Here is a 12,401-nt window from a genome sequence, read left to right as displayed (position 1 = left end):
AAGTTACGCCTTCTTTTTTTGCGTGAACATTTGGGCGGCGTTATGTAAATCTTCCCACATAGTGAGGTAGAAATGTGTGGGCGTGTTAGAACGAGCCGTTTTAGGAGGGTGTGGTTAACTCTTAACTTTTATAAAGAATATCTCTTTGGTTTTGAGACTTTAGTGTTTGCAACTTTACAGATCTTCTTTATGCACCAAGAGCTTGTAACACTCCAAAGAGAAAGGAAAAATTGAAATCGCATCATATGACCCCTTTAACAAGGAGTTGAGCAAGACTGGGAAGTACTCTGTTCATTTTAAACAGTATAATTTAATGTTTAGGCAAAATCAAAGCTATACGAGACAGGCCGTGACATTTCATTAATAACTTACAATGGGAACCACTTTATTCAAGTGTAGTTTTATTAGGGGGATATATTAACCCCATGGAACTGACTATATTTATGTAAAGTATTCAACTGAACTTAAATTCTTAATTATGAATTCTATCTATAAAATCAATATAAAAAGTCAAATTCATAAGGTATCTCCTTCAAACCAGTGAAAAGAGGTTTGTGTCTCTTAACTTTGATAAAGAATATCTCTTTGGTTTTGAGACTTTAGTCTTTGCAACTTCAGGGATCTTATCTATGCACAATCAGCTTGTAACACTCCAAAGAGAAAGGAAAACTTGAAATCGCATCATATGACCCCTTTAACTGTTTTTTATTGTTTTGGCTAATTAGTTAGCATGGTTTTAATGTAGTAACAGTGATTATTTTGGCGGAACAGGATACATTCATTTTGCGTTTCATCATCATAAAGAAAGGCTGTAACAATAAACAAGTGAAAATATTAAAATAAAAAAATAATATGACTCATAATTAAATTTAATAAAGCCTGTCCCGGTTTGTTTTCATGGAGCGTTTGGAAAAACACTTTGCAAGGCTTAAACGTTTTTAATCGAATCGATCGAGCAAGTGAATTATTCATTAAACACTCTTGTAACGCACAAAACACTCATGCGCCGCAACCTGACCGTATCAGAGAATGAATCTTCTGGTGAACCGATTCAAAAGTTTCGAGTCACTAGATTGAATTGATGAAACCCGCCGTTTAACCGCAAATTCAACCCGCAATTCTGTGGTTTGCGCTAGCTTTTTGGTTTAAATCAGTGTAGAACAAACTCTAGAACGGTTTAAAAAGCTCAGCTTTGATAGAGGAGTGTTTAACAAACTATCAGCGTTTGTTATGAAACGTGTGCCTCTTTACAAATATTGAGTTGTAGCTGCAAAATATTTAGACTTAGCGACTGGTATATAATAATGTTTGGCATCATTTACAACAGCAAATGAAAGATGTCAAAAGTTTGACTATAATGTTGCATAACTGGTCATCTGGATCACAGCTGAAGACCGCTCAACTTCTCTCAATCTCTGCTGCTCATGAAAACAACGGAAAGACTAGCCAAAAGTCAAAAGAACTAAATGAAAAGCAATAAGCTGCAGAATGCATGCCTGACTTTAACAAAATATGAACTTTTGAAGTCTTAGCAATCACTTCTTCCCCCATGAGCACTAGTGAGTTAGCCAGCACCCCCAGACCAATACTTGTGTCCCGTGTGCTCTCCTACCATCTTCACTATTCCCCTCTGCAGCTGCGGAGCTGAAGCTGGGTTGGACTGAACTTGTGCCGCTACTGCAGATGCCATGTCCGCTGGGCTGAATGAGTATTCCGTTAGGGAGGGAAGAGAGAGAGGTAAAGGAACCGGGAGAGTCCTACGAGACGCCTCTACTGTGAGCCGAGGAAGGGAAGAGAGACTGAGCACGACTGATCACGCTTTGCTTAACCGGAAGCACAGTGTGAGGATGTACACGTCGAAATGTTGCACTTCCTCGGTCACAGCGTCACACTCGTGCGCTGGCGATTTGGTTGTGACGTTAGAGTGCGAGTGATGACATCCGGTGAGTGGGGAGGTGTGACACGTCAGCACAGATTTGAAAAAAAGCGTGTGCACTTATTCACAACGCACCCCCTTAAATTATTTTTTTTTTTTTTCTGACTTGGCTACTGTTTCATTCATACTTGTTTTCTATATATTACTTGGCGCAGACTTTGAATAAGCATATGTACACTAAAGATATAGGCCTAGATATAACTGGAGATATAAATTTGGAGGCCCAAACCTGCAGAAATTAAATTAAGTTAAATTTAATTAATTAATTTAATTTATGCAGACGCTTTTATCCAAAGCGACTTAAAGTGCATTCAGGCTATACATTTTTTTACCAGTATGTGTGTTCCCTGGGAATCGAACCCACGGCCTTTTGCGCTGCTAACGCAATGCTCTAACACTGAGCCACAGGAACATAAATAAATAAATAAATAAGTGTAATTTTAATTAAATTTATCCCAGAATTTATGTTTGTGTTCATTTTTTCCCCTTTATTTATTATTCGCTGCATTTCTTTTAACTTTATAATTTAATCTTTTATTTTATTTATTTTATCTATCTATCTATCTATCTATCTACAGTATCTATCTATACTTTTCTGTGTTCAACATGAAAATGAGACAGACGTAACTCCAATGCATCACTGGTTGAGAGCGCACGTAAAGAAGCATCAGATCTTTATGCCTAGGCTATATGAAAGATATTGTACCCACTTGAGTTTGTAAATTGAAATTATCCAATTTAAAAAATCACAATAGTCACTATTGACACTATTAACTATAAGTGCCTTAAACATAAAACTCTTGTAATCCTTATTTTGATAAGTATTTTCAATCCATAAAACGTCAAAAAAATGCATGATTTGTTCATTTAAATGTGTAATTTAATTTACAGGTCTCCCGCATAATATATAATTTATTTTTATTATTATTATGAGACGTTGAGACATTTAAGTGTTGCATTGATTCATTGTAATTTGGATTTTGAAATTCGATTTTTTTTTTACAAATTAAAAAAAACAAACATACAAGCAATAATGTACAAGCAGCATGATTAACTGTGCAGAGTGTGTAATAACTTGTTGGATGTGTCACGGTGATACCGAGACTGAAACCACTTTACTTTGATTTTACGTTCTTTAATTAGTTACTACTTCGGTGGGTTTCATAATTGTGCATGCATCATGACTGACATTCATGATTCGATATTGATGAAAAGACTTACATAGGCCTACTGTATGAATGAAATGAAAGCTCGATCTGTCAATGGAGCACTGTAGACCAGGGGTCACCAAACTCGGTCCTGAAGGACCAGTGTCCTGCAGAGTTTAGGAGACTGCGTCTCAATGTGCCTACTTATACTACGCCCTTAAAGTATGTAGGCCTACTCTTTTGGTGAAGAAAAAGTACACACTTTTGAGTGTGTAGTAGAAGACTAGGCAAGCTTTGGGACATACTATCACGTAACACAATTGTGCCTACTTATACTACGCCCTTAAAGTATGTACTCTTTTGGTGAAGAAAAAGTACACACTTTTGAGTGTGTAGTAGAAGACTGGGCAAGCTTTGGGACATACTATCACGTCACACAATTGAGTCTTTAAAGGACCGCTCTGTCGCACCTGTTACACTGTAAACTGGCCTGTCAATCATCTTGTCACAGTTAACATCCTCCACATTTCATTTAATTTAACTTCCTACCGTACTGGAGAGAAAAGAAGTATCTCGTTGATCTGCCAGTCGCGGGTCTTTCATGCCGAGAACTCTGCTCATATTTTCTGCATAATGATGCATTTAAAAGTTCACGACCAAATTGATGTTTATAAAAGTTCGCATTACTGTTGCAGATTAAATATAACACGGATAACAATAAATAAATATTTTTTACCAGGTTAAATGTTGATTATTAGTAACTCAAACCCCTTTTTGTAAACCTCTTTACCTAACCGTTGATCGCGCGCATCCGCCGTTTGTAGTTTTTCTAACGCGTTTTATTCGTGTTTGTAGTTCTGCAATTTTAGCCATTAGAGTGTACACGGATCCACACTTCAAAAATCGACCTGAAATAGCAGACCATCCGGGGACTTTTGGCATACTCTTTTCAACATACTATGCTTTGGGACACACTTATTCTAATCTCACATACTATTTAGGATGGATAGTATGAACATTGAGACGCAGGGCTAGTAAGACCTTGATCAGCTGGTTCAGGTGTTTGATTAGGGTTGGAGCTAAACTCTGCAGGACCGAGTTTGGTGACCCCTGCTGTAGACCATTGGTCTTCAACCCTGCTCCTGGGGACCCACTGTCCTGCAAAGTTTATTTCCAACCTGCTTCAGCACACCTTGCATGTGACTTTATGTAACTGTAACTGATGTAACTGATCCTGAAGTCCTTGATTAGCTGGTTCAGGTGTGTTTGATTAGGGTTGGTGCTGAACTCTGCAGGACAGTGGGTCCCCAGGAGCAGGGTTGAAGACCTATGTTGCGGAAGTGCTTACTGACCACTAGATGACGCCATTTGACAAATATTACGTTTTGCTTTGATTTATAACTCAGTATTACGCGGCGGCGTATCTATATGCTTAGAATAAAGCGCATGCGTGAGACTTGGTTGAAATCGCCCTTTTTTCTTATGATTATCAAGAACTTATGTTAAAAAGAAGTAGCCAGATGCATTGGAAAAATCGTTCTGATGGAACAACTAGAAATGTCCATGCTGCCCTGAAATGAAATGGTCTTAGTTTATTTTACAATAAGGCCTTACAGTAGGCATAGGGCTTATTTTTATCTAATAAAATTCATGAAAGGGATTTTCATATTATATGAACTGAAAGTCAAATTGGACATTTATTTACTCACGCCCACAACCGTACAATTATAATTCACCCTTTTGATTGTCAATTTACTTGATTAATAAAAGGACCAGGTTGCAGCTTTATGTTATAAGAGAGCTATTGAAACATTAGCCGTTCATTGTCCATTAAAATACTCGGATCAAGGCGCGCACAATAACCTAATCACATCATTCCCTTCACATAAGCCTGCAAAAAAAAACTCTCACTCTTACAATGCTGGATACATGAGTAACCAAGAGCTTTGGATATGATATGGTATGGTGCAAGTTTTTGAACAATTATGTAATTCACTTACAAATTTGGGGAGGAAATGTAAGAGATTCGATCTTTATCTGCAATCTTGCACTGGCACAGAAGTGCACTTTCTTATTTGTAAGACACCCATGAGCTTTGTTGCGAACTAAAAAGGAGATTTCCATGATTTAAAGTTAGTGCCAACAAACAAGTTTTCATGTTCTCCTAATTGAAAGCTGCACCCCAGTATCTGAATGGCTGTTTGAATAGTGCATAACACGTGTGCGCGTTTGGAGAGCTCCAAGTGCACATTTACGCGGGAGCAACGACAGATTTCAGTGTCATAATTCAGAGCACAACATGGAAAAAAATAATCATTTGGGTTGCTTTCTTGATTTCTGATGGCACAAGATCGGTGAATATATCAAGATCGTTTTGATTTAAAGGTTCAAATTGTAAACATCCCCAAAGTGCCAGACAAATTTGCGCAAAGAGAGGATTTCGTCATTTTTATCTAATTTTTGAAGCATCAACTCGTTTATTTAACTAATTTCGTTTAATAAAATGAGCAAAAAAAGAACGTAAAGCTCTTTAAAGTAATAAATACATATGTTATTTGTCTTTTGATCCCGTTGGCAGGGAGATGTTGGCGTTCAAACCGGCCGTCGAGTTTATATGCGGACCGTCTAGACCTAGATATTATTATGCTGTAAGAGGTGGTTAATATGTAATTTGCACCATATGGCATTTTAAAATCCAACCTTATTTTCACAATCTTCGATCTGTGTGGATTTACCTAATGATGCCCAATTAGTCATTGAGCAAGACCAAAGATGAGGCTTGTGTGGATACTCTCTCGCTAATATTTGCTCTCCAAATATTTCCTTTGAAACGTTTACAACACATTTTATCTGCTGGCCAGACAAGGGACATCTGGGAGGGTTTTCAACTCACTATTTTTATAAATAAATCCACAATTGGTTCACATTTGCCCCTCTGACTCTATTTGTTCATGCTTGAAAGAAAATGTAATAAAAGGGGTTCCATGATGGATTTATGATTGATCAAAAGCACTTTACCATATGGCAGTCGTCTTTGGAGCAGGATTTCAAATGTTTGCTTTAAAAGAACTAAATCTGATTAACATGTAGCCTACGTTTGTCGCGTGGAAGGATGAAAGATGCGCCTGTCACGTGACCGCCGGAGAGCCTCAATCTCCAGTCGTTTGAGAATCACAGAAGTAAAATCGAGCTTGTATGCTCATAAATGAGTTTACCATTTCAGAAATATCATTTGGAAGCTCACTGCTTTCATATGTTGGCGAGCACTCCTTTCACTCGCTCATTCAGAACATCATGGGACCTGTTCAGTGAGTGGTGCTGAAATTGGACACTCCACACTTGCTGCTCTCTGTTCGCTCAGCAAAGGCGATGATTCAAACCCATCAACCATTTAAGATGCAAGTGTAGTTTAGCTAACTGAACATAAGTTGAAAAAAAGTCTTATACCTACTTTGTACCAGCACTAAATGGTTGTGCCTCTCATAGCCTATATGCGCATGCCTGGAACCTGTAAGTGTAAGAAACCACTGCATCCTTCCCGTTGGTGCACACAGTGTGGGAATTACACAGTGACATTTTAGAGAGCGACTGTTTTTAAAGGAATTTTTGAGAAAATTTTAAACGTGTGCTGAATTAAATGTAAAGATATTTTGGGGTGCGTAATCTGTCGAGTTCCGTCTTGTGCACCAGCGTCACTACCACAGTAAGATACACTTCAATTATCTAAAACACTTTTCAAACTAATAACTACATTCGATATGGAATGGAGAGCGCACGAGCATCACGTTGTTATGGTTACCTCTTCCTCAGAACTTGAAGTCGGTGCGAAATCCAATTCAAATTGAAATGACTGGATGGATTTCACCCGTGAAAATTCGATCACACAGTGACAAATGAAAACGCGTTATGATGACTAACTTGCAGTCTAACTCTAAACATCATTACAAAAACGTGTACAAACCTTGTGGTCACTGGTGAGCAGTCACCATCGAGAGTCTGTATTTACTTTCTTCCTATGTGGACAGTACGTCATCTTGATAAGGGCACTGTGTTATATATAAGAAGTCACGCGCGGGGGCATTGAGTGGGGGCCACAAGCAGGGACGCATCTCCTTCAAGAAGAATAAGACCATCTCCGCTGTAAGAAGAGGGTCACCCGGCTTTTAACTCATTCGGTTTGCAATGTGTTTTTTCTCGCATTAGATTTCAGGATAATTTAATACATTAAATGTTTACTAAAATATAATTTTGATGATTTTTTTTGCAAGGCCCCCAGCCAGGTGCCCGTTGGGATGTGCGGCGAAAATTCTGATCTGGGAAACGAAGGTTGGCAATTGATCATTACAGTTCTTCTAAAGATTTTCAACCCCCAATTGCTAAAGTTAGACTTTTACTGATTAATAAATTGAGATGAAACTCTGAAAACTATTTTTATATGGCATATATGATATTTATATAGCCTACATTTGTATAGCCGCGTTTTTACTGCAAAGACGCAGAAAACTAGGCTATGTAATGACAACGGTAAAATCGGCTCTGAAGCGTTCACTTATGCAGAACCAGACTAAATTCTTCTGAACGTACATAAAACTTTAGCACTGTTCTTTTCAACACTATCAGGAAAAAAAGGTACAGAAAATCAGGTGCGGTACCCTTTCAAAAAGTACATATTTGTAGCCTACCTTATTTACCCCTAAATGGTACATATTAGTACTTATTAGTATCTAAAGTGTAGATATTAGTAACTACGTTGTAGCCTATATGTTAATGCCTTTTAAAATTGTACAGCTCCAGTTTTACCTTGTTTCTGAGAGTGAAGTTGTTCAGCTGATTCTGGAAGAATTTCCACTTCATCATAAATGCGCAAACCTCCCAATAGGCTAATGTAGCTTGTGTATAAATATGTGTCAGGGGAAGGGAGTGTGAATCAGCTGGGCGGTGTGTTTCTAAACGGCCGTCCTCTACCCGTCTATAAACGGAGACTGATGATTGAGCTCGCGAACGAGGGCGTGAGACCGTGTGAGATCTCCAGAATACTGAAGGTACTGAGTAGCCTACAATTCTCACTTTACCACGTGCTTATTTGAATATCAACATGTTGGATTAACAGCGTGCTCTGTGCAGGTCTCCAACGGCTGCGTCAGTGCGATTTTGGGCAGGTTTCAGCGCACAGGGTTCATTGGTCCTAAAGCAACGGGAGGCAGCAGACCCAGACTCCTGACTCCTGATGTCGTCTCCATCATAGCGCAGCACAAGCGGCAGAACCCCGCTCTTTTCGCCTGGGAGATCCGACAAAAACTGGCTACAGATCGAGTATGCAGCGGAGATAAAGTCCCCAGTGTAGGTTAAAACTCGACTGATTTTGGTTGTTTTTTCTTTACTTGGTCAATAGCAAATATTCAAACATGTTTAACATTAAAAGCCTGTTTTAATTCAAATATGTAAATATGTAATTTTTAAAGACAGTTTCTGAATAGACACATACCATAAAATTTAAGCAATAATTCACCCCAAAATTTAAATTGTCATCATTTACATCATTTACCCTCATGTCAGCCCAAACCTGTATGACATTCTTTCTTCAACATGAGGGTGAGTAAATGATTACAGAATTTCCTTTAAAGGATGAAAAATAATATTTGTGGAAAATGTACTAACATTTAGGCCATTCAAGATGTAGATGAGTTTGTTTCCTCATTCAAACAGATTTGGAGAAATTGAGCAATTGCTCACCAATGGATCCTCAGCTGTGAATGGGTGCCATCAGAATGAGAGTCCAAAAAACTATGGTTAAAAACATCTTAATTACGAATTTGGTTATTACAAACACACAGCTTTTCACTTCACAAGACATTAATTGATGGACTGAAGACTTGAGGATTATTGTGATGTTTTTATCAGCTATTTGGACTCTGACGGCACCCATTCACTGCTGAGGATTTGCTGGTGAGCAAGTGATGTAATGCTCAATTTCTCCAAATCCGTTCTGATGAAAAAGAAAAAAAAACATTTTAAGCAAATTTTCATTTTTGGGTAAACTATTCCTTTAAATGCACAAGTCTAGCCTATAAAAAAGTATTGAACATTTTTGCTCTTATTGATCAGGAAAAAATGTTTGTATGACTCATGAATAAATGATGTCATCAGGTGTCTTCCATAAACCGGATTCTTAAGAAGATTCATCTAGATGTGGACATGGTGGCCAGTTCATATCCAAATGTAAAACTCAGTTACACAGGTAATCTGTTTCATTCAAAATTCAAATGCTATAGGGTGAATACAGGTGAAGCGTGGCATGTTCTGATCATTAATCACTGTAAATGGTTTCTGTGTTACGGGGGCAGTGAGTGGGCCTAATATACCATTCAAAAGTTTGTGGTCATTAAGATGTTTTAATATTTTTTTAAAAGAGATATCATATGCTCACCAGGGCTGCATTTAGGTCTATTTGATAAAAATAAAATAATAAACAAATACAGTAAACATATTATGAAATAATACTATAATTTAAAATAACAATTTTCTATTTTAATATATTTTTAAATATAATTGATTCCTAATAAATAAAGCTGAATTTTCAGCATCATTACGCCAGTCTTTAGTGTCACAGGATCCTTCAGATATCATTCTAATTTGCTGATTTGGTGCTTAAGAATGTTGAAATCAGTTGTGCTGCGTAATTGTTTTGAAGAAACTGTGATGCATTTTTTTTTCAAGATTCTTTGATGAATAGAAAGTTCAAAAGAACAGCATTTATTTGAAATAGAAATATTTTGTAACATTATAAATGCCTTTACTGTCACTTTTGATTAATTTAAAGCATCCTTTCTGAATAAAAGTATACATTTCTTAAAAAGATCCTACTGACCTAAAACAGTTGAATAATAGTGTATTAAATTAAATTCAGATGATACTTTTACGATAAATACAAAAAGAAGGCTTTATTATTTTACTTATACAAGTCTAGCATAAAGTTGGGTTACACTTTATTTCGTTAGTCCACTTTAGACATTCTAATAACTACAAGTAACTTTGTAACTACATGTCAACTACATGTCAACTAATTCTCATTAATTTGCAACTACATGTCTACTAACTCTCAGAGTAGACTGTTAGGGTAGGTTTAGGGTTAGTAGAATGTTGACAAAGAAAGTGTTAGAAGATATTAAGCAGACAGTCTACTAATACTCTACTAACTGCTAGCTGACATGTAGTTGCAAAGTTACTTACTGTTAATAGAATGTCTAAAGTGGACTATCGAAATAAAGTGTTACCTAAAGTTGCTTATGTTTAGAAGAATAATGAAAAAGATGATTAAGTGTAAATGTCCTACCTGTGTTCATCCTACTTAAAGGTCTTGAATCAAATATGTATACTAACCTTCCCTCTTTCACTTCCTGTCACCCTAGAGGAACAAGTGGATGAGCAGAGGAGTTTACACACAACAGCTCAGACAAATCAGCAACAATTGAACACGAACCTGCGAAGCACCTGTCATCGCAGCAGAACAGCTTTCACCACAGATCAGTGCGAGAGGTTAGAGAAAGGTGATCACTTTAATCTCTCACTATCTGTTCACAGTCATCCGTGTGCTGTTATACTGAACTACTTTATAACGTCTCCCCTTCTGATTTCTGGCTATTCAGAGTTCATCCGTGGGCTTTATCCAGACCTGCTGACCAGAGAAAAGCTGTCTGAGGAGACAAACCTTCCACAGAACACTATAAAGGCAATTCAGCTTTAAAATTTAAGCTAACAAATGCTTTTGTTCCTTAAAAGTAATAATCTGTCATATGAAAAAGAGGCTTCCAGAGTTGGCATACATATATTTAAAGGGGCTTGAGTTAGATGTTTGACCTGATCTTGATCTTCCATCTGAAGGTTTGGTTCTCCAATCGCAGAGCGAGGATGAGGAGGGAACAAAATGAAGAACAAAGTGGATCACTGGGTATGTGCTGATGTCTTGTTTTAATTGTAGAATTACATAGTCTGCATTATAAATGGTGTCTCGTTCTCAGGTGTAACTAGGCCGGGGTTTCTGGGAAGCAGGAATGCTTTGATTTCGTTGTCAGCAACATCTGGCAGCTCATTGGACGGTTACATGGCTCATCACTCACAATCTGCTTTTCCACTGGCCCATCACAGAAACAAGAGCACTTTCCCATTGGCTCATTTGAACTCAAATGCAGCGTCAACATGTCCATTGGATCACACAGAGAGTTTGATGCCGCCATGCAACCATGGTAATGAGGAATCAGTTTACCGATTTGTTCCCTTTATCACAGATGAAAGGATCTTAAAGGCTGATCATTCACAGTGGGCTTCTCATGAATTCCAAAATAGAACATTCATGAACATTGATGTTGTGGACAGTAGAGGGCAGCAAAGGAAATAAATAGTGGCGCTTGATGTGGAAATTAATTTTTTACATTTAAAAAAAAAATTATTATTTTTTTGGACAAAATATTGGGTTTGTTTCTTGCTAAATGAACAAGGTTATTTAAAAACATGTATTTGATATTTTGGTTGTATGATTTAAGTGAAAGAAATGGTTTAAAAATTAAATGGACCAGCAACTTAAAGATTGTCTGATTCCATTCAAATGAAAAATTATTTGTCAAATCAATGGAAATATATAATAAACAGCTTAAAACAAACAAAACATACACTGAAAAAACATCAAGTTTTTAATGAGTCTTTGTTTTTCTCCAATAAAATAATAAAAAATTCTTAAAATGACATGAATTAAAAGAAGCAACTCAAAATATTTTAAAACTATAATGTATTTATACAAGGTTTATGAATATTAATTTAAGACTTTTTAAGACCAAGAAGTTCAAGTTCAGTTTATTTATTGAGCACATTTAAAAACGGCCGCAGGCCGACCAAAGTGCTACAAGAAAAGATAAAATAAATTTTTTTTTAAAAGTTGAGTACACTAATTTAAGGATGTTTAGATATTTTAACTGGAAAGCAAGAAAAATATTGAGGAAGATTAAAATTTTTTGCAGTGTACGCAACATTTAATGCAATGACTTTATTTAAAATTTTAGGCTCAGATTTAAGAATTTTTAAGGCCTTAATTTGTGGAAGGGCAAATTAAGACTTTTTAAGACCTGCAGAAAACCTATATATAATGCATTTTTATAATTTTTACACTGTAATTTTGCAGTGTAAAAACAGGGATTAAAGTTCCATCGCACAATAGCTTCGGCTCTGACAGCCTGGTGGAAATATCACCAAATCACAAACTCCAATCAGGCTCCATCTAACCTCACCCCGCTTTGGAACAACCCTGACTTCACAAGCAACAAAAA

General features: G+C 36.9%; 1 protein-coding gene and 1 pseudogene across 1 annotated transcript in view; one reads left to right on the top strand and one right to left on the bottom strand.

Annotated features, from left to right (window-relative positions):
• The window catches only part of LOC107732977 (staphylococcal nuclease domain-containing protein 1-like), a 191,768-nt gene extending 189,877 nt beyond the window's left edge, over window positions 1-1,891 (bottom strand). The window contains exon 1 of the mRNA XM_016544462.1: window positions 1,613-1,891. Coding sequence (XP_016399948.1) covers window positions 1,613-1,690 — 78 coding nt within the window. The 5' untranslated portion in view covers window positions 1,691-1,891. The remainder of the gene's footprint in view (window positions 1-1,612) is intronic.
• A 6,052-nt stretch (window positions 1,892-7,943) lies between these two features.
• Window positions 7,944-11,479, top strand: LOC107732960 (paired box protein Pax-4-like; annotated as a pseudogene).
• Window positions 11,480-12,401: the final 922 nt, after the last annotated feature.

Source organism: Sinocyclocheilus rhinocerous, unplaced genomic scaffold (genome assembly GCF_001515625.1).
Source record: "Sinocyclocheilus rhinocerous isolate Xijiao unplaced genomic scaffold, SAMN03320098_v1.1 scaffold400, whole genome shotgun sequence".
In the NCBI taxonomy this organism is placed as follows: Eukaryota; Metazoa; Chordata; class Actinopteri; order Cypriniformes; family Cyprinidae; genus Sinocyclocheilus; species Sinocyclocheilus rhinocerous.
Note: the sequence above shows the minus strand (reverse complement) of the source record. Positions and strands in the feature narration are given on the sequence as shown.